Source organism: Phocoena phocoena, chromosome 6, assembly GCF_963924675.1.
Source record: "Phocoena phocoena chromosome 6, mPhoPho1.1, whole genome shotgun sequence".
In the NCBI taxonomy this organism is placed as follows: Eukaryota; Metazoa; Chordata; class Mammalia; order Artiodactyla; family Phocoenidae; genus Phocoena; species Phocoena phocoena.
This window is the reverse complement of record NC_089224.1, coordinates 115,337,987-115,360,767: the sequence shown is the minus strand read 5'-3', so window position 1 is coordinate 115,360,767 and position 22,781 is coordinate 115,337,987. Positions and strand designations below refer to the sequence as shown.

The 22,781-nt window shown below is 53.9% G+C and overlaps 1 protein-coding gene across 3 annotated transcripts in view; it reads right to left on the bottom strand.

Annotated features, from left to right (window-relative positions):
- CACNA1B (calcium voltage-gated channel subunit alpha1 B) overlaps positions 1-9,113 on the bottom strand; it is a 195,004-nt gene extending 185,891 nt beyond the window's left edge. For 2 of the 3 annotated variants that reach the window (XM_065879257.1, XM_065879259.1), the window contains exons 1-3: positions 8,712-8,995; positions 7,637-7,742; positions 4,461-4,600 (exon numbers count right to left, since the gene is read on the bottom strand). In XM_065879257.1, coding sequence (XP_065735329.1) covers positions 4,461-4,600; positions 7,637-7,742; positions 8,712-8,995 — 530 coding nt within the window. Of the gene's footprint in view, positions 1-4,460; positions 4,601-7,636; positions 7,743-8,711 lie in introns of all 3 variants that reach the window. The other variant, XM_065879258.1, reaches the window with a different exon arrangement.
- Positions 9,114-22,781: the final 13,668 nt, after the last annotated feature.

Genomic DNA, 22,781 nt, shown 5'->3' with positions numbered 1-22,781 from the left:
TCCACCTGCTTCCCACTCCAGCCTCAGATGACAGCCAGCTTCCGGGTTCAGTGGAAATGCAGAGTCAGGGGACGGCTCCTGCCCCAGCCCTTCCTGCTCATCCAACAGCCCAGCGTGTACACTCAGCTCACCCTCCGGTTTCCCGCTGTTACAGAGAGATGAGCGTGGACTCGGGGACGCTGGACCCTAGCTTCCCTCGTCCACCTAGGACATCACTCCAGCGCTCCGGCTGCATCGCCGCTAGCCCCTGCCTCCTGGACCTGGCCCGTCTGCACACAGGCTCCGGCCCCCACCTAATAAAACCCTCTGCCCCTCCCCTCCCTCCTGCCACTGCCCAGTCCTCTGCCGGCTTTGCTGTAAAACTCCCTCAAAGGTGGAAGAGCTGCCCCAGGTGCTCACCACGGACCCTGCCCATTCCCGCAGGGCCTTCCCCTGTAAGCCCTCGGGAGGACCCATCACCTGCACGGCGCCCACCGCCGCACTCAGCCCTCCATCCTCCCCTTGCTCCTGCCCGAGGAGAACATGCTCCCCCTTCCTCAACACCGTCCCCACCCACCTCACTGGCCAGTCCCAACGTGTCAACTCTGGGGTCCCGGGGCTCAGTCACGGGCAGCTTCTCCTCCAAACTCCCCATTCCCTGGGGATCCTGTCTGGTCTCAGGCACTAAAGGCCACGGATACACCTGTGTCCTGGTGTTGACACCACCAGCCAAGACCTCTCCCCAAATATCTAGATGGCTCATCCCCTCACATCCTTCAAAAGTCACCTCACTACGGAGTCTTCTCTGACCACCCGACACCGAGCAACAGCCTCCCGGTCCACACTGTGTTCTCCTTAACCCCCTTCCTACACGGGAAGACGAAGCACAGTACCGTCACAGGAGGAGCAGTCTCCACGGCACACCTGCCCCCAGGCACCGTGATGCGGCCGTGACCTGCCCTTGCCGACCCTCTGCGCACCGAGAGGACACAGAGCGGGGCAGGGAGACTGGGTCCCCCAGAAACACAGCCCACAGGGCAGGGCCTGGGGTTCCTGCTCACTGCTGCACCCTCAGCACCGGGCGAAGGCTCACTGCATCTGAAGAAATGAGCGATCAAGGGATGGTGAGTGGGCGGGGCAGCTCGAGGAGCTGGAGACGCGTGGACAGGATGGAGGGCAGAGGGCGGCCGGCAGGACAGCCCTTCACCTGGCTCCGTGGCCAGGACTAGATGCTGTGCCCCCTGCAACGCCAAGAGTGCACCCAGGCACAGTCTACAGGTGAGTATACGAGGTTAAGAGGCTTCCCTGATGCAGGGAGGGGCCCTCGTTCCATTGGGGACCTCCCACAACCTGCGTGCCAGCCTCAGAAGTAGAAGGGAGCCCAGCTGGCCTCTGGGGACAAGTCAGCACCAGGGCCTTCCCGGCCAGAGCCCTTCCCCTCCCCACCATGGGCCTCCGGCCCTCTGAGCACCAATTAAGTCAACCCTAATCAAAAACAACAAAGTAGGGAACTTCCCTGGTGGCGCAGTGGCTAAGAATCCACCTGCCAATGCAGGGGACCCTGGTTCGAGCCCTGGTCCGGGAAGATTCCCACATGCCACGGAGCAACCAAGCCGGTGCACCACAACTACTGAGCCCGGGTGCCACAACTACTGAAGTCCTCGTGCCTAGAGCCCGTGCTCCGCCACAAGAGAAGCCACCGCGATGAGAAGCCCGCGCAGTGCAAGGACGAGTAGCCCCCGCTCGCCGCAACTAGAGAAAGCCCGCGCGCAGCAACGAAGACCCAATGCAGCCAAAAATAAATAAATTAATGTTTTAAAAAGGGACCAAGAAATAATGTCCCCCCCCCACCCCCGCCATGGCTACCCACAGGGACCTCAGCTCAGGAGGGCTTAGAGTTAGGCATTCTTCCCCGGGTTCCCTGGGGCAAGTACTCACCCCAAAATGGACCAGGGCCTCCCTCCATCATGCACCACACACACACACACACGTGCACACGTGCACAGACGCACGTGCACACGCATACACGAGTACACACACAGGTCACGACTCCCTGGGTGCTGCAGCCAGGAGCAACACAGCAGCTCCCGCACGTGACTCTGGGACACAGATCACCCCCCCATCTGAGGGCTCCCCTCCCAACCCAGCGCCACCCCTGGGGTGCAGAGAGAGGGAGCCTGGAAACCACTGGTGCCAACTCCCAGCAAGAGCGGAGACTCCAGGACCCGGATGAGAGACACAGAACAGGCAGAAAGAGAAAGAGACAGAGGAAGAATGAGAGCGAAAAAGCAAAAAGACACAGAGATACAGAGACGTCGAGAGGCAAAGAAATACCGAGATGGCAAAGGAGAGAAAAAGGGTCAGTGAGGCAGAGAAGATTAGAAACGGGCAGACAAAGGCCAAGAGAACAAGACAAGGGGACAGGGAGGGAGGGAAAGAGAGACAGAAACAGGTAGGCGGGGTAGGAGAGGGGCCCATGTGAAGAAAAGGCAGAAGCGAGGAGAGGTAGGAAAGACGAGGTGGAGAAACAGACGGACTGAGGTCAGGATCTCCAAGTCCGGGCTGGGGGCAGAGTTAAGGTCTCAGGACCCTTGGGATCCCCCTGCTGGGGCTCCCAGGAAAGTGAGCCCATCCTATTCTCTCTTGTGCCCCGGAGAGTGTGGTCAATGGCAAAAGAGAGCAGCCAGCCTTGGAGGTCTCTCTCAGCCCTCACAGGAGGACGGGGCTCCCTGGACCTGGAATCAGGACATGCTTGTTGGAAGACCCAGGGGTCCTGCCTCCCCGGCTTGCTCCCAGCAGTCCAAACACTCAGCACCCCCAGAGGCAGGGTCCCACCGTCCCGCTGGCCCAAGCACAGAGCACCCTAGCTTCAATAGCCCATTAATTCAGCAGATGCTCCCTGACCCTCCTGGGGGCCCTCCCAGAGCTAGGCTCTGGGGACACCCTGAAAAATAAGACGCTGTTCTTATCCTCAGGGACTCACATCTAGAGGGAGAGAGAGATGTAAACAGCCAGCGACTCTCCTCGACAGCCCACGCAGTGCCCACTGGGCTGCGGGAGCACCCTGCCCTCCGAGGGGCCACACCCACCACCAGATCCCCACCAGCAACGTCGGTGGGACCTCAGAGGGCTTTCCGTAAAAGCCCCTGCTGCCACCGCCACCGAGGGCAGCAGGCGGGTGTGGACGGCGCACACTGTACCACAGAACCGCACGGCTCCCAGCAGAAGGCTCCCCACTCCCTTCCCTACTCGGTCATTAGGAAAAATGAAAGGAAAACAGCAAGTTGCCCAGAAAGCTTATTATATCCGATTTCAGTGGCACCCATCCCATCAGAGCCGGTGACAGGCTGGTGCTAAGACAGAAAGGGAAGCTGAGGCGCAAGGCCCACCGGCCCCTCGGTCACCTCCAGGGAGAGACCCTCTGAAGGCGAGGCCACCTCGACTCTGGCCCATGTCGGGCATGCTGCAGGCACCTCTGGGGCCAGGCCACCGGCAGCTCGAGCAGACAGCGGGGCAGGCCCCCCAGGACGGGGCGGGTGAGGGGACCTCATGCGGGAGCCCAGAGGCCATTTAGCCAAGTCTGTTTGTCCTCACATGCAGCACAGGACAGAGACCTGGCCACAGCCTCCTGTCCCTTGGAAGGAGTGTTCTGGGCCACAGTGGGGCTCCGAGCCTCCCTGGGACCACAGGGTCCCAGAAAGCACGGCTGCAGTCCGCCGGGGAGGGGCCTCTGGGACCTGGGCTGTGCAAACAGGTCCTGTGGAGCGAACACCCAGGCGCTCAGCCCCAACCCCAGCCCAGAGCCGGAGCAACAGCGGCTCAGCCCCAGCCTCAGCCTCTACTGGCCAGAGGAGCAGGGCAGAGGCCTGAATACCCATCAGGCCGACGGAAACACCCTGGCCCGAAGGCTGGGGCCTCCATGACGAGGGGCAGGGCACTCCGCCTGCTCTCAAAGCAGCCCAGCCCACGGCGACTTTCTGGATCTCCTGGGTTGTTTGGAAACCACAAGCTGGCACTTGTCAGGGTCCGTCTGAGAAGGAAAGTGGGCGGCAGGACACACTGATTAAGCTCCTTCCTGGAACCAGACACTGTGGCAACACGCCGGCACAGCCTCAGCTGAGCATAGCTCCAGGAAGCCGTGTCCGAGAACCCTTCAGGCAGGAGACTCAGATGCACAAACGTGCCCCCCAGATCACGGGGCGACAGAGGCAAGGCTGGAGCCCAGGATTTACAGAATAAGGCCCAGAGCCCTCCCCTGCCCTGGTGACCTGCCCACGGCACCAGCAGCTCTGTAAGCAAGCTTCACCCGAGGACAGAGCACCATCGACAGCCCCTCAGCCAAGATCACAGCCCAGGCGCCTCCTGGGGAGAAACAATGCCCGTCCCACCAGCACCCACCCCGTGAGGACCACCACGAAGCCGGGGCCTCCAGCGTGCCCAAGCCCGCCCCTCGCAGAGGGCAGCCCGGGCCCAGCACCCACCCCGTGAGGACCACCACGAAGTCCATGACGTTCCAGCCGTTCCGCAGGTAGGAGCCCTTGTGCAGGACGAAGCCCAGCGCAACGATCTTCATCCCGGCCTCGAGGCAGAAGATGCCGATGAAGTACGGCTCCGTGTCGTCCTGAGGAGAAGCGCAGAGCAAGGTCACCCCCGCCGGGGGTGTGGCAGGAGAGGAAACCCCCCACCACCCACAGACTCGGCTCTTCCGTCACGGGCCTGTTTGCCCTCTGCCGAGCTCCCCTACCAGGGCAGGTGGCCCTGTCCCCGTGGCCAGCGACACCCGATCACAATAGCAAGGGGGGGCTCCCACCCCCGGAAGCCCTGCAGCAGGGGAAGCAATAAGAAAATTGGGGGGGGGTCCCACAATCACTAGGACAATCCTCGTTGTAACACTCCACATGCATTAAGCACCATTATCATCCCCATCCCAGAGGAAACTGAGGCACAGAGAGGCCAGGAACGGGGCCGGAGACTCACAGCTTGCTAGAGGCAGAGACAAATCCTAACCCAGAGGTGACTCGGGTCTGATCCTGAGCTCGAACCGCTACAGGGACAACGGCCCAACTCCCTAGAGGACAGCCCAGGACCCACGCATTCCTTCAACACACACCTTCTGGATAATCAAAACATACACATCTTGGTGGGAACGAGCATGGCCGCGCCTCAGGGAGCCTCTGGAGGGTGAGGCATCCAGCTGGGCGAAAAGGAACGGAATTCCAGGCGGAGGGAACAGTGTGAGAAAAGAATGGGGATGGGAGAGGGCAGGGCCGACACGGGCCGGGCCCTGGTGGTGAGCACAGTGGGGATGAGCTGCGTGGACTCAGGGAGAAGACACACAGGCGGCGTGGAGAGTGACCAGGGGCATCACACACTTGGGAAGGGTGGCAGACAGAGCCTCTGTGCAGGTGACCCCACAAGCTGGACAACGGGGACACGGGGGGTGGGTCAGCATGGGAAACAGCCTGAGTGCAGACCACAGACACAGGAGTGGACAAAGGGGCAGCGGGAAGGTCCTGCCCCCAGGACTATGGGGGCCACAGGAGGACTTGTCCTCCGAAGGCTGCTCCGCCAGGGAGGGGTCGAGCCTCCGGGCCAGGGACCAGCCTCCCGGGGCTGCAGGGGAGGGGAGGGGAGGGCCAGACTGGTTCCCTGTGGGTGTTGCCAGCTCCCACTCAGGACCAGCGGCCTGAGACTTCCTCCCCAGAGAAGCCTGGCCCCCCCCTCCAGGGCTCTCCCATCTGACCTGGGGAACCCTCAGCCTGGCGTCCATGGTGGCCCAGTTCTCCTGTCCTACCACCCTGATGCTGACTCACGAAGGATCATTCCCTGGAGACTTCTGGTCTGGTTTAGGTGGAGGGTCCCCTCTCTCCGAGAGGAGAGGCTGCTGACCACCTGCCCTGGGTTAACAGCTGGGCCCCAGCAAACAGATGTTCACAGATGAAGAGTAAGCCAGCGCCAGGAGACGGGGCGGGGCCCCTCCTCAGACCCCTCCCCAGAGGGGAGCTTCCCTCACAGCTCTTCCGCCAGCCCAATCCTTGATCACACTTGGCTGAGGGCTGGCTCAGGGCAGGGGTGAGACTGCAAACCCAGGGCTCCAGCTGAAGGCCACTCAGGAAGTTGATGGGTGTGTGGGAAGCGGAGCCCCCAGAGACAGGGAGCTGTGGAGGCCCCACCCCAGGCCAGGCCGCCCCTGTGCCACACGGCCCCCTCCCAGCCTCTGGCAGCAGCAGCGGCCTCCAGACCTGAGCCCGGGGGCCGCAGGGCGCCTGCTCTCCAGGCCCGCTGTGTTCGGCCTCCCATCCATCTCAGCAGCCTCCGAGGGGGCACGCCCTGCTTACTCTCCCAACAGCTCAGCCCCCAACTCCTACAAGTGTACCGAACCCCATCACCACAAAGCAAACCCTCCTTCACCTGTGAGGCAGGAGCTCAGACGTGGCTGGACACACGGCTGGCCCACTCAGGCCTGCTGCCAGAGCCTGGCCTCCCTGCACCCCCCCCCCCGCACCCACCCCTCCCCCGGCCTGCTTCCCTCTGGCCCCACCCCTGCTGGACTCCCTTAGGGATGTGACCACGCCTTGCCTGGAGTTCAAGGCCTACGCAGAGCGCTGAACAGGCCCTATTTCATCAACGCTTTTCTCCACTGAAGTTAGGGAAGGAGTTTGGACAGAAGTGGTCACTTGCCAGGGTGTGGAGAAGAGGCATCGGCCTCTGGCCGCCCGCGCCCCCAGAAGTGTCTCCTCCTCGGGACCTCAGGACCTCCGGCGGCTCTCCAGCCAGGCCCCAGGCTCCCTCTCCAATCCCCGCAGCTACTCTTCCTTCTCTCTGCTCTGAAGCTCAGTCTCTCAGGCCCCTGGGAGCCCACACCCAGCCCAGGCAAAGGGGCCAGGGCAGCAGGGGTGGCTGGGGCTAGGGGACATACCTCACCCTTGAAATGGGGCTCACCTCCTCAAGCAGCACCCTTCCCTCTGCCCCAGCACCTCCAGACACCCTGACCTGGCATCCTGGCTCCTGTGGGTTCTGTACTCCAAAAGGGGAAACCACAGGGGTCTGGGGAGCTCCGGGCAAGAGTGGGTGGAAGCGATATTCAGGACGTTTGGGAAGAAAGGCTGGGAAGAAGTGCTTCCCACGGGAAGTGGCGGGGCCACAGGGAAGGGATTCCAAGCAGAGCCAGGGAAGACAGCTCTGAAGGAGAGGCTGACGGTCCCAAGACCAAGGGCTGCACCCCGGGGGCCAAAGACTATCACAGCCCTGCAGGGAAGGGTGGGCAGCTAGCCCCCCCTCCGCCGACTCACGGAGCCTGACCCTCCTTAACCTGGGCCATTATGAACGCCCTTCCCACACCCCAGCTTTAGCTCTTAGTTTCTTAGTCTGTGTGGACTGGACAGGTGTAGGGGTGGCGATGGCACACTGGGCAGAGCAGCTGCGGGCTAAAATGGCCCCTCTCAAGCCACCCTTCCCCAGCAGGGGCTGAGCTGGCTATCCCACTCTCCTGGCCCTTCAGGGAAGTGCCAGCTGCCCCCACTGAAAGAGGGGGAGCTGCCCAGACTACCCTGCCCGAGGAAGCTGCGCCCAATCACGGATCCTTAGAGGGTCGTGGAATCAGACAAGCTGCCGCCACCCCACGCCCCGCCCTCAGGCCGGCCGCCACCGCACTCACCAGCCGCTCAGACATGGGCGTCTTGTCTCCATCGGGGAGGTGCTGCTCCAGTGCCAGCACGATACAGTTGGCGATGATGGTGGCCAGAATCATGTACTCAAACGGAGTGCGTGGGTTAAGGACTGGCCGGGAGGCGCCAAAGAGGAGAGGCGAGGAGGCCAAGGCCGACAGCGCGCAGTGCAGCAGCCGGGGCCAGGCCGCCTCCGGAGGGGCTGAGAATGACCGGGTCCGGAGTCCACCCCGCCCTTCCCGCCCTCATCCTCGGGGCCGCCGCGAGGGACGCCTCCGCAGTCGCGGCCACCAGACCCTCAGCACGTCCCCGCGGCCGTCAGCACCGCGGACAGCGGCTCCGCCGCGGCTCCGCCCGGCTCCCGCGCCCCGAGGGAGGAGGCTGTGGGCCCCCAGCGCGCGGCTGGAGGAAGGACCCCGCGCAGGCGCACACTCCCCCCTAAAGACACACGCAGCCACATGTACCTACACAGGCACGTGAGCATACATGTACAGAGAGTCCCGAACGCACGCACGCGCAGCACCAGGTTCATGCTATGCCCGCACACACGCAGGCACCTGCAGCCAGGCGCGCGCACCGGCTCGCGTCCCCCGGGTGCTCACACCTACACAGACACCGATTCGCCCTCGGGTGCCCTCCACGCTGGCCGCGCGCTCTGCGCCCGGACCGTGGAAGCGAAGGGACGAGCCCAGGGGCAGGGGGCTCCGCCCAGCGTCCACCCCGCTCCCGCGGCCGCTGCCACCACGACCACACACACACACACACACACACACAGAAACACACAAACACGCACGCACACGCTGCGCGCGGAGGGGCCCGGAATCCGCCCCGCCCCCTCCTCGCCGAGCCGACCCGATGCACCTCTCCCCAGGGCGCACCCTCCTCCAGCCCCGGGAAAGATGGCCACTGGGCGCCGCACGCGACCGGCCCCCGCCCCGGGGCCCCGCGCCCAGGCCGCCCCTCCCAGACCCGGCGAGGCGCGGACGCCCGACGCCGCACCCGTGGCCGTCCCCGCGACCTCGGGCGGCCCCCGGTCCCCGCCCGGCCCGGCCCCCGGCAGGATATGGCCACTCGGTGATGCGCTTGGCGTATTTGCGGACGACGTTGTCTTCACTGAAAACGAAGAGCGAGCGGTTGACGGTGAAGCAGTTCTGCTTGACCGGGATGGGGTTGTACAGCGCCATGGTCCGCGCGCGCTGGGCGATCGACTGCTTGTAGAGGACCCGCTGGCCCGGCTGCAGACCCCCAGGGCCCGGGCCGCCCGCCCCGCCGGCCCCGCCGCCCCGGGCCCGCTCCCCGCCGCCGGCGCCCCCATAGCGGCCGCCCAGCTCGTCCCCGAAACGGACCATGGCTCCCGGGCGCCGCGCGCATCCCCCGGCCCGGCGGCCCCGCGGAGATGGGAGGGCGCGGGGCGCGCCTGGCGCTCGTAGTGGAGCAGCCGCGGAGCCGCCGGACCCACAAGGGACCTCGCCCGGCCGACCGCCGCCGCACCCGACACTGCCGCCCGCACCACGCCCTATAAGGGGCCGGTCACGTGGCAGCGCCCGACCAATCCGAGCCCGCCCCGCCCCCAGCTGGCCACCCCCGCCCTGTCCCCCTGCCGGGTCCGGCAGCCGGCCCTGGGGGCTGCGCCTCGGCCCTCAGGTCCTCCTGGGCTGCGCCCGGGCTGGGCGGCAGCGGTGCGCGTGCGCCCTCCCGCCTCACGCCCGGCCGGCCGCTGGCCAGATGCTGAACTGGGAGGCTCGGGCCAGGAGCTGGGCGGGGCTGGGAGTCCTCGACGGCTTGCTGAGCGGCACAAACGAACCCTTCCTTCCCCCCAGGAGGCATCACCAGCTGCGAGACGCTGTAGCCCAAAGGGGGGAGGGGGAGGCCCCTAGTTCCCCACGTTTCTTTCCACACCTCACTCCTCCCAGCGGCCACATCGCCTACTCCCCTCCCCCTCGCTGCGGACACCGGCCTCTTCCAAGAAGATGTTGGCTCCTGGCCCTCTCCTGCCATCCTTTCGGGGTCTTCGACATCAGTATGGAGGATGCTTTCAACTCCCTGGTCTTGGGTTTTCAGGATGCACAGCTCTGTCCTGGGGCCCCTCCGCCCTCAATCGTATCCCGGACTTTGCCATCACCACACACCGAATCAGCTCCAAAACCTCAATTCAGAGATTCCTGCGTTCCACCATTCCTTCAATAAAAATTTAAAGAGAGCCTGTTGTATGCTATTCATCCAGCCAGCCAACCAGCCTCTCCACTAAGCCCCTATTAGGTGCCAGGCGCTAGGCTCCCAGCTCTGCCTTCACGGAGAAGACATCCTCATACAAGGAACGGCAATGTTCACACTGGGCTTACTTTGCGCCAGGCACTGTTCTACTCGATTCACACATGATTTGCTCATCTGGTCCTCACAACGTTCAAACAAGAAGCCTTTCCTGAGTCAGTGGCAGAGGAGGTAAGGCGAGTGTCCCTTCCACCAGCATGCGGACAGCAAATCAATACTGCCGGCAGCACCAGGTAGCAGCGCTGTGAAAACAGAACAAGGAGATAAGGATGCCGGGGGTGTGGGGGGAGCGGCTTTTCTACCACCCAGTCAGGGAAGACAACTTTCAGGAAATGATCCTTGAGTGGACCTGAATGTTGTAGAGTGAGACAGGACACTGAGTGCAGAGACCCTGGGGTGGCCATGCAGGCCAAGATCTGGACTCCAGCTTCTGTCTTCAGTGTGATGGGAAGTCAGAGCAGAGATCTGAGCAGACAGGTGGTCATCTGACTCCTGTTCCAAAAGGATCCCTCTGGCTGCTGGGGAACAGATTGCAGGGGTACAGTGTGTGCATCACCTAGGATGTATTCAGAGGTAAGCAACCCAATTCCCAGGTGTCGGTGACTATACAATAGTTTTATCCTCACTTACTAAGTCATAAAGTATGCCATTTCAGGAACACAGACTCTTCGTATCCCTCTTCCCTCCTATGGTCACCACCTGCACGTTTTGTCCTCATGCTTGTCGCCTCACGGCCCAAGGTGGCTGCCATAGCATGAGACATCATGTCTTTATACCACCATCTCAGATACGAAGGAACAGGCAGGTGTAAAAAGGACATCTATTTTTTAAATTTTATTTTATTGAAGTATAGTTGATTTACAATGTATTAGTTTCTGCTATAGAGAAAAGTGGCTCATTTATACATATATATATATAGATATATATAGATATATATATATATAATAGTTTGCACCTGCTAATCCCAAACTCCTAGTCCATCCCTCCCCCAAACCCCTCCCCCTTGGCAACCACAAGTCTATTCTCTTTGTCTGTGAGTTTGTTTCTGTTTCATAGGTAAGTTCATTTGTGTCATATCTTAGATTCCACATATAAGTGATATCATATGATATTTGTCTTTCTCTGTCTGACTTACTTCACTTAGGATGACAATCTCTAGGTCCATCCATGTAGCTGCAAGCGGCACTATTTTATTCTTTTTTATGACAGAGTAGTATTCCATTGTATATATGTACCACATCTTCTTTATCCATTCATCTGTGGATGGACACCTAGGTTGTGTCCATGTCTTGGCTATTGTAAATAATGCTGCTATGAACATAGGGGTGCATGTCTCTTTTCTAATTATGGTTTTCTCTGGATATATGCCCAGGAGTGGGACTGCTGGCAGTCCCACTGCTGAATGGCAACTCTATTCTCAGTTTTTTGAGGAAGCTCCATACTGTTTTCCATAGTGGCTGCACCAATCTGCATTCCCGCCAACAGTGTAGAAGGGTTCCCTTTTCTCCACACCCTCTCCAGCATTTGTTATTTGTGGACTTTTTAATCATGGCCATTCTGACCGGTGTGAGGTGGTATCTCATTGTAGTTTTGATTTGTATTTCTCTAATAATTAGCAATGCTGAGCATCTCTTCATGTGCCTATTGGCCATCTGTAAGGACATCCATTAAAAAAAAATAGACATACAACATCGTTTTATAACAAAGGAAAGGTTTCTCAGAGGCTCCCCAGCAAATTTCTCTTTAAACTCCACTGGGCAGACCTGGGCCACGTACCACTCCTGGCTTCACGAGGATGGGGAAGTGAATGTATGGCAAAGAGGAGTAGGACTGCCGTCGTCCACGGAGGTGGGCAAACAGTAGCTCCAAACAAAATCAGGGCTCACTCAGCTGGGGGTGGAAGGGAAGGCTGCAGGGGAGGCTGCCGACAGGCCTGTCACAGAGAGAAACGGGGAGGCCAGTTAGGAGATTTTAACAGAAGCCCAAGAGAGAGGTGGTGCGGTTTGGACCAGGGCGCGATGCACAGGGGCCCTATTGTAGAGCTGACTGAAGCGCTGATGTGTCCACTGTGAGATGTGAAAGAGGAAATGGAGGCTTAGTTTTTTACCTAAGCAACTGTGGACTGATGCTCCTTACTGAGACAGGAGATGAGGGAAGAGCTCGTTGGTCACAGGATTCTGCATTTAACATAGAAGTGGAGATGTTGAGTGGGCAGTTGGATATCACAAGGGAAGCTCAGAGGAGAGGTCACAGCTGAAGACGTGAATCTGGAAGCTGTGTGAATACTTCCTGTCTGACCGTCCCACCCTCTCCACCCTGCCCACCTTGTGCCGTGTGCGGACCTGTTACCGAACCAAACTTGGGTCTGCCTGGCTGCACACGGTAAAGTCAATCTATTGACACGGGGTTGTGGTGAAGGAAAGTGCGGCATTTATTCCAAGGCATCCAACATGGGGCCAAGCAAGGAGAGTGGGCAGCTTATGCTCAAAGGGCCCAAACTCCCCAAAGGCTTTCTGGGAAGGGGTTTTAAACGCAAGGCAAAGGGAGAGGGTGGCGGGTGCGTGATCAGCTTGTCCTTCTGATGGGTTGGTGGTGAGGTAACCAGATGGTATTTTGAGAGTCAGCACCATAACCCTTCTGGTTCCAGCGGATCTGGGGTCTTTGTGCTGGTGGGCAGCATGCAGTTAGCCTCTCCCACCTGGTGGGGGTTTTAGTAGCTGCAGAACAGCCCAAGGGTATGGCTCAGGATGTAATCTATAGCCCTTGAGGAGAAACTAAGGTCCTGGACTTTGTTCTATGATTAAGCTATTATTGTCTGTTTTCCTTTGTTTCTGCATTTTCTCACTTCTCTGATTACATTTGCTCTTTGGATATGGGAAAGGCCTAGGAGGCTAAAGCTTTTCTACAAACAAGAGGCGGGAGACACAGGGTGGTCTGTCCCTGGGAAAGCCTGCAGGGTCCTGCCCAGTTACATGTAGACCACGCAGCTCATTCCCTCGACCTCTGGCTCCCGCTTCTGCTGGGCCAACAGTGAGCACGTGGAGGGAGGAAAGACTGAAGTCAGGGTCTTCATCCCCCAGCCCCTCCCACTGACCACCTGGGGTGGGCTGTAAGCCCTAAATGAAGGTCCCAGCTCCTGTCAGTCGCCCTCTCCACCCTCCTCTTTCTCCTTCCAGGTCCAGGGTTCTGTCCCCTCCCCTTGTTTCTGCAATGTCCTCTCCCTCGAGGTTTCACTGCGCCCTGCACAATTCATGGTAGATAGTCCCTTCAAACGTGCCAGACCCCCGCCTGAAGCAGCAGTCATCATCACTGAGGGAGTAAGTGTAGACAGAGAGAAGAGGCCCCTGGGGTGCTCGGCAAGGCCGAGTAGATGACAGGGAGACAGAGGAGCGGCCTGAGCCCTCAGAGGGGAGGACAGCAGCGTCCAGTGCTCCAGGGCCACGGGAGGGGCGTGTGTCCAGAGAGAAGTCAGTCATGTGCCAAACGCTGTGGAGAGATCCAGAGAGATAAGGACCAACATTCAATCACTGGCATGAAAGACAGACGTGCCTGTTCCCTTGAGAAAAGCAGTTTCCATAGAGGAGTGGGAAACAGGCTGAGGGGAGTGGATTAAAGAGAATGGCTCATGAGGAAGTACATACAGCAGGTGGACAGAGCCTGTTGGGTGAGTTTTCCTGCAAAGAAGCAGAGACGTGGAACAATAGCTGGAGACACAGGCCATGAAGGGAGTTTTGTGGGTTATTTAAGGAAGTGGATGTTACTGGACCTTGTGTGCCGGTTGGAACGACTCAATAGAAAGACAGGTTCCAGATGCAAGAGAAAGGATGTGCTGCCCCGTCTGAGTCAGAGGCCATCGGACATGAGACAGCCTGTTCGCTGAGAGGAAGGGCAGTCGGAGGACGTGACCGCAGACACAGGCAGGCTGGCGGGTTAACGGGGGGAGGAGGACCACCTCTGGACTGTGACTCTCACTGAAATCAGAGGCAAGATCAGAGCTGAGACTGAGCGGGGCGTTGAGGCTGGCAGAAGGCGGAGCAGGTGTGAAGGCTCATCCAGGGGAGCAAGGAGCTGCGGAGGATGCAGGGCACGGACCCGGGCTGAGCTGGTAGCCCCAGTGACACTTCTCTTCCTCCCTGGCCTCCAGCGGGCTTGCTCCCCACCCATGATCTCAGCACCTCCTGCGCCCCCCACCCCTCCTGGCAGGGGTCTGTGGTCCCTCCCCCTCTGTCCTACTCACCTCGAACCCCCAGGGACGCCCCCACGAGGCTCCAGCCACTGCAGAAGTTCACGCACCAGGCAGACGGCTATCACCCACTGTGCCCCCAGAAGTCCTCAGGGGGCCTGAGTTGGTCCTGTTGCGTGCTGGCAATGGCATTGCAACCAGGCTCCACTATCCTAGCAGCTCGGCCCCCAGCCCGTTCCCAGAGGGTGGGAGGCCCCTTGCCCACCTTCCCCTCCAGCACCTCCTCAGCTCCTCCCCCTTCTTCCCCAGCTTTACTGAGATGCAGCTGACACACGACATCGTGTGAGCCGGAAGTACACAATGTGATGATCTGATACACGCACACATTGTGAAGGGAAGACTCGGTAAGGCCATTCAACACCCCCGTCATCCATCACCTCGCATAGTTTACCTTTGTTTTGTTTTGTTTGGAGAAGGCTTAAGATCTACTGTCTTAACTTTCAAGTACATGATACAGTATTATTAACTATAGTCACCCCACACAATACATAAGATCCTCAGAACCTATAACTGCAAGTTACTACCCTTTGACCAGCATCTCCCCATTTCCCCCACCCCCAGCCCCTGACAACTGCCATTCTGCTGTTTCTGGGTTCAGCTTTCTTTTAGATTTGACATATAGGTGAGATCATAGAGCGTTTGCTTTTCTCTGTCTTACTTCACTTAGCACGATGCCCTCAAGGTTCATCCACGTTGTCACGAATGGCAGAATTGCCTTCTTTTTTTTTTTTTTTGCGATACGCAGGCCTCTCACTGTTGTGGCCTCTCCCATTGCGGAGCACAGGTTCCGGACGCGCAGGCTCAGCGGCCATGGCTCACGGGCCCAGCCGCTCCGCGGCATGTGGGATCTTCCCGGACCGGGCACGAACCCGCGTCCCCTGCACCGGCAGGCAGACTATCAACCACTGCACCACCAGGGAAGCCCTGCCTTCTTTTTTTATGGCTGAACGTACTTCACATATTTCAGTGTATACATATCTCACTTCTTCTTTGTCTATTTATCCGTCAGTGGACACTTAGGTTCTTTGATGACAGCTATGATGATAGCTATTCTAGCAGATATTGCACGGTGGTTTTGATGTGCATTTCTCTGATGATTAGAGATGCTGGGCATCTTTTGATGTACTTGTTGGCTATTTGTATATCATCTCTGGAAAAGTGTCTGCCAGGTCTTTTGCCCATTTTTTAATTAGATTACTTGGGGTTTTTTGGTTTTTTTTTTTTTGGCTACCAAGTCGTGAGTCCCTTATATATTTTAGATATTAACCCCTAATTAGATATGTGGTTTGCAAATATTTTCTGCCACTCTATAGACTGTCTTTTCATTTTGTTGATGGTTTCCCTTGCTGTACAGAAGCTTTTTAGTTTGATGTAGTCCCACTTGTTGATTTTTGCCTTTGTTGCCACGTCCAAAAAATCTTTGCCAAGACCAGTGTCAATGAACTTTTCCCCTATGTTTTCTTCTAGGAGTTTTATGGTTTCAGGTCTTACATTTAAATCTTTAATTCATTTCAAGTGAACGTTTGTGAGTGGTATAAAATAGGGACCCACTTTCATTCTTTTGCATGTGAATATCCAGTTTTTCCAGCACCATTTATTGAAGAGACTAACCTTTCCCCATTGAGTACTCAAGTATCCTTTCCCCTTGTCAAATATTAGCTGACCATACACACATGGGTATATTTCTGGGTTCTTGATTTGGTTCCATTGGTCTTTGTGTCTTCTTGTATGCCAGTGCCATACTGTTTTGATTATTGTAGCTTTGTAGTATAGCTTGAAATCAGGAAGTGTGATGCCTCCAGCTTTATTCTTCCTCAAGGCTGCTTTAGCTATTTAAGGTCTTTTGTGGCTCCATATGAATTTTAGGACTGTTTTTTTCCATTTCTACCAAAAATGCCATTGGAATTTTTTATAGGGTTTACACTGAATTTATAGATGGCTTTGGGTAGTTGACATTTTGACAATATTAACTCTTCCAGTCCATGAACAGGAGGTCGGTGGGGGGGGGGGGGTGGTGCAGTGTCTTTCCATTTATTTACGTCTTCTTCAATTTCTTTCATTAATGTCATAGTTTTCAGGGTACAGTTCTTTCACCTGGGTTGAATTTATTCCTAAATGTTTTATTGTTTTTGATGCTATTGTAAATGGGATATACCTCCCTTTCTAAGTCCCACCTCTGCCACTAGGTGTTGGGTTCCCACATGGAGAATTGGGGAGGGAAAACTTGGAGTAATTTTTCATTTTCATATAGAATTGACACTTAATTTTTAAAACAATAAGGGTAAGTAGTACATGAGGCCAGGAATGGCTCCATGAAGGAGAGGGACCCCTGTACTTCCAACTTATCTGCATCCTCACAGCGTCCAAACACCAGGCAGCCCCTTCCTTCTGAATTAGGGCCCCATACACCTCCCCAGCCTGCCACCTGTTTCTGACGCCCTACCTAATGGCCCCCACCTCCGTATTTACTTTATAAAATCAAACAATAAGTACATGCATATTATAAAATATGTATAAGGCTTAAGGAATAACAATACCACAAACTCCTGTGCACCCACTAACCAGCCCAGGAAACAGACCCAGGAGATCCTGCAAAGTCCCCGTGTGCCCCTCCCAGATCCCGACTTCCCACAGAGGCCTCCCCAGTCCTGAATCCTGTACTTATGATCCTCTCTCTATTGTACCCCTGCACAATATCTACACAGTTTTACACACTTTTACCTTCACATACACAGAAAGAACCGAGTTGTAGATATTCTTCTGCAACTTGCTTTTCCTTAACAGTGCCCATCATTGCACATACGTGAATCATTTGTTGCCACCACACATATTAGTCTTTGGTGTGACCATTTATTTGTCCATTCTTCTTTGATGGAAGTTTGTGCTGCTGTACATTTTCTGCTATTTCAAACAGTCCTGCGGTGAACATCTAATTTAGTTCTCCTGGTATCTGGGCCACAGGTGAGACTGATGCTGCCCCATCAGTGCCAGTGGGCCGATCACACTCCCCAACAGCTCACAGGTCCCAGCGGCTTCCCTCCCCCAACACTCTGGTGTGATCGGTATTTTTGTCAACCTGGTGGATACTTAAAGCATCTCACTATGGCTTTTAATCTGCATTCCCCTGGTCACTAAGGAAGCTGAGCAACTTCTCATATATTTATTACTTATCTAATCTTCCTCTTGGTCAAAGTGCCTGTTCAAATCTTATGTCCACGTTCCAACTGGATCATTTTTTTCTTATTCACTTGTACCAGTTCTTATATGTTCTGGTGTGAACCTTTGTCAGATATGTGTGTTGCAAAATCTTCTTTGATATGCAGAAGTTCTTAATTATAATGTACCTAAATATATTCAAATTTTCCTTTATGTTTTTGAATCATAGAAAATTCTTCCTTCATTTATCATTGTGAAGATATCCTTTTTTTTAATTTTATTTATTTTTTTTGAAGATATCCTTTTGTATATTGTTGAAATGTTGAGAATATAGTCTCCTATCTTCTCTTCTAAAATTTGCATTTTTGGCTTTTTGCACTTTAAACCAGATGCAACTAATTTTTCTGTATGAAGTGAGGCAGGCAGGAGTCCACTTTGTTTTTTATGTAATTAAATTGTCAGAACATCATTTTTGAAAGGTATCCTTTCCCCAATGCGAAGTCAGCCCTGTCACATATCAAAACTCTGTAAACATATGGGTCTGTTTCTGGGCTCTCAATTCTGCTCAGGTGATCTATTGTCTGCCTCTGTGCCAGTACTACACTGTGTTAATTACTAAAGCTTTACAATAAGGTAATATTCCTACCTGGCTTTCTTCTTGAGAATTTTTGCTATTCTTTACCTTTTGTCTGTATAGCTTTTATTTGTTTGTTTGGCCCCGCTGTGTGGCTTGCCTGATCTTAGTTCCCTGACCAAGGGATCAAACCTGGGCCAAGGCAGTGAAAGTACCAAGTCCTAACCACTGGACTGCCAGGGAATCCCGCCTGCATAATTTTTAGAATCAACTTGTCGCATTATACAGACACATACAGTGGGCTTCCGACAAGAGTTGCATGGAATCAATAGGTCAATTTGGGACAAATTACACCTTTGTGATACTGAGACTTCCAGCCCATGAGCAAAATATATATCTTCATTTAGTTTATTTCAGTAAAGTTTTATAATTTTCCCCATAAAGGTCCTGCACATTTATATGAGATTTATTCCTAAGGGGTTCATGTTTTCACACTATAACGAAGGGGTCCACCTGGTTACATTTTCTGTTGCCCGCATTCTGTGCAGTTCTCTGCACATAGCAATACTGCTACATCTTCTGCTTAATAATTCACTGTTAGATTTCTTTGTTTTCTATGTAGATAACACTGAAAAATGCTTCATTTCTTCTTTTTCAATTCTTAGATGTTTTGTTTCTTTCTCGTGTATTCCTGTGCTAGCTGGTACAATGAAGTCCAGAAATGGGACAGTGGGCACCCTGTCCTGTTCCTCGTCTTAAATGAAATACTTCCAACCTTTCACCATTATGAGGTTTGCTATGTTCTTTTAAAAAAAATAGATACCCCCTAACCAGGTTAAGAAATTCTCCTCTAGTCTTAACGTCTAGGAGCTTTTATCATGAATAGGTGAAGAAGTCTATCAAATCATTTTTCTGCACTGGAGATGGTCATATTTTTCTCCTTTATGTTAGGGTAGTGGCTTATGCTAATTGGCCTCCTAAAGTTAAACCAACCTCTCATTCCTGTGGTAAATCAAATGTGGCCATGACTGATTATCGTCGTTATACACTATTGAAATCTGGTTGACTAATAATCTGTCGAGTTGTTGCAGGTTGGTCTCTGAATGACATCGCCCTGTGGTTTTCCTCTGTTGCATTATTTTTATCAGATTTTGGCATCAAGGTTATGGTGGCCTTGGGGAGCATTTCTATAGAGAATCCGTAGTTTGAAAGTTCAGCTGAACTCACTAACTGGGCCTGATGTTTTCTTTGTGATTTTAATTGCTGACTATTTAAAAGTCATAAGACTATTCAGGTTTTCTATTTCCTCTTGGGTCAGTGTTTGTTGCGTTATACTTTTTTTTTTTTTCCGTTATACTTTTCTAGAAATGTATTGGCCTAAAGTTGTTCATGCTATCTTTTTAATCTATGTTGTACTGTGGCTGTATGCCCTTTGTATTCTCCCTCTCTCTCTTCCTTTCCCTCTCTCTCCCCCACCTTCCTCCCTCTCCCCACCCCAATCTTGCCGAGATTTGCCATTGAGTTAATCTTGTCAAAGAGCCAATTTTTTGCTTCACTGATTGTCTCTATCATATGTTTGTTTTCTTTTTTTTTTTAAATAAATTGATTTATTTATTTTTGGTTGCATTAGGTCTTTCTTGCTGCATGGGCTTTCTCTTTGCTGCGGTGTGCGGGCTTCTCATTGCAGTGGCTTCTCTTGTTGTGGAGCACAGGCTCTAGGTGCATGGCCTTCGGTTATGGCTCGCGGGCTCAGTAGTTGTGGCTCGCGGGCTCTAGAGCTCAGGCTCAGCAGTTGTGGTACACGGACTCAGCTGCTCCGCGGCACGTGGGATCTTACTGGACCAGGGCTCGAACCCATGTCCCCTGCACTGGCAGGCGGATTCTTATCCACTGCACCACCAGGAAAGCCCCCATATGTTTGTTTTCTATTCATTAATATCTGCTCTTTATATTCTCTCTCTTCTCCTTTGTTTTAGGTTTATTTGCTCTCTCAGTTGGATGATCAATTTTCAGCCTTTCTTTAAAAACACGCACGCGCATGCGCGCTACACTGTTGTTATTTTAGACAGCTGTGGTTGCCGTGAAAGTGTGCCCCGCAGCACGACTGGCAAAGGGCCTGTTGCTGTGCTGAGCCCACCACTGCTCCTGTGCTGAGGGTCCCGGACTCTGCAGCGGCTTCACCAAGTCAGAGCAGATGCTCAGCGATCAGGGTGTTCCCGCCGGCCTTCTGTCCCTTCTCGTCACTAGAAGTTAGAGCTGCATCATAGTCTGACAGCTCTGCCAGCCTCTCCTCACTCCTTCCCAATTTATTTCTAATAATAATAATGTATATTCATCGTCATGTAATAAAATCTAAGAAAATCCTGGTACATTTAATCCCATCTGTATCTTGGATGAACCATGAAAACATCATGCTAAGTAAAAGAAGCCAGACGCAGAAGGCCACCTAACACATGATTCTGCTTCATGGAATGTTTCCAGAATAGGGAAATCCAAAGACAAGAGGAGATAAGTGGTGCCAGTGGAGGAGGCAAGAGGGGGGAGTGACTGGTAATAGGTACGGGGTTTCTTTTTGGGGTGAAGATTTTCTGAAATTAGATAGTGGTGATGGTTGAACAACACTGTGAGTGTATTAAAAGCCACTGAAGGGCTTCTCTGGTGGCACAGTGGTTGAGAGTCCGCCTGCCAATGCAGGGGACACAGGTTCGTGCCCCAGTTCGGGAAGATCCCACATGCCGTGGAGCGGCTGGGCCCGTGAGCCGTGGCCGCTGAGCCTGTGCATCCGGAGCCTGTGCTCCGCAACAGGAGAGGCCACAACACTGAGAGGCCCGCGTACCACACACACACACAAAAAAAGCCACTGAATTGTACATTTTTAAATGACTAAAATGGTAGATTTTAATGTTATGTGAATTTTACCTCAATAAAACAATTTAAATAAAAAGTGTAAATAATTTTTAAAAATAGATATTTGGGCCCCTCTAACTCTCCATCACCGCGGTCACCTTCCAAGTCGTTCAGCCAGTGGTGGCGGCCACCTTGTGAACACAGCACCTTGTCCCACTCCCACACCTGTCCTCCTCTGCAGCCCTGACCACATCACAGCCCACCTGGGGCCCTTCGTGGTTTTCTCACGGCTGCCGAACCTGCCTGCCGCTCTGGCCTCATTGCTCACTCAGCGCCAGCCAGCCCCGCTGGCGCACAGGTCCCTCAAAGGTGCCACCTGCTGTCCCTGTGCTGGCCCTGTGCCCGGACAACTGGGTCCACCCCTCAGATGTCAGCCAGACGCCGCCTCACTGGTGACTCCCTGCCGGCCAGGATGCTCCCACTGCCCTGACCCTTCAGAGCAACCTTGCCCCTCCCCGTTTCAATTATTTCTCCATCCCAGGGTTGGAGACAGGGCATTCCTCTTGGGGTGCTGCCCTGTGCACTGTGGGCTGTGCAGCATCCCTGCTGGACACCTCTGACTTCAATATCGTCCTCAGCTGTGACACCAAATCTGTCCCCATATCTTGTAAGTGTCCCCTGGGGGCAGAGTCATCCCCAGGTGAGGGCCCTGCTCTATACTGGTAGTTCCCAAATCTTTATCTCCAGTACAGATTTCTCTCCTGAGCTTCAGACCTGGGGACCCATCTGTTTCTAGACATTCTCCCCGGGAGAACTGGGATTTTTAAAAAGATGAGTGGAAGGAAATTGACAAATTTGTAACAAAAGCTAATCTGGAAGTACGAACAAATAAAACGATGAGGACAAATAGAGAAGAATAAAAGAACAGTCCCAACAACATAAAAATGGACAAAAATCAAATTGTGTAGTCTATACAACCCTGAAAAGAAATTCTAGACATACTGATGGGAATACAAAGTCAAATTACAGGACAGCAAAAAGGGTTTTTAATCTTAAAGTGTAGGGACAGCAAGGCCAGAAGCTCCGTGCGGTTGACAGTGAAGTCACCTGGGACGCCTTGCCGACAACACCGCACGGCCACAAGCTGAAAACGACCAGCTTAACGGAAAAGGTTGCCAAAGTGGATTACGGAAGAATTTGAAATTCTAGAAAGGCAGAAGTAAAAAAGAACCCAGAAGCTGATACATATTTTTAATAACCCATCATAAACAAAGTAAATAAACACATTTAGAAAATACTGTCAATGCATAAGGCAAGGGATGAATTTTCTTTATTTCCAAAGAGCCCTTTCTGATCAATAATAAAAAGATTAACAATTCCACTGAAACTAAACAAAGGACATGTAAAGTTGCCTCACAGAGAAAGACACAGATAATCATGAACGAACTTGCAATAAGACAGGATTTTAGGTGGGCAAACAAAGCCTTAGAAGCTTTATGGACCCAATGGGATTACTTATGAGAATGAGGAAACAGCACTGCGGGGTATGGACTCTGAGTCGCGCTGCCTGGGGTCCCAACCATGGCTCTGCCACTCGGAGCTGTGTGACCTGGGGCAAGGTCCTTAGTGTCCTTTTTATCGTCCATTAAGGTGGGGAAAGCCCCCACCATATAGAATTTCCATGAGAATTAAATGATCATGTACTTCAGAAGCACTTTAGAACAGGACCTGGATGTGGTAAGCACTATGTTTGTTAAAAACAGTAAGAGCTTTAAAAATATTACGTATTATTCTTTTATCGATATATATTTTTACATTAAATGTGAGAATATTCATGAAACAGTGATTAATCTAAGGAAGACACTGAAAGTGAGTGGAGTTTTAACTTTTTTCCTTTCTGTATTGTATTTACAATTGACTTTTTAAATTTAAAAACATAAAATCATAAGGAAATAGAATACATAGAGGAACAGAATAAAGCAATAGAATAGTATAACAGAATAAAACGGAGTGTGTGTGTATACCTAAATGTAGTGGGTGAGAT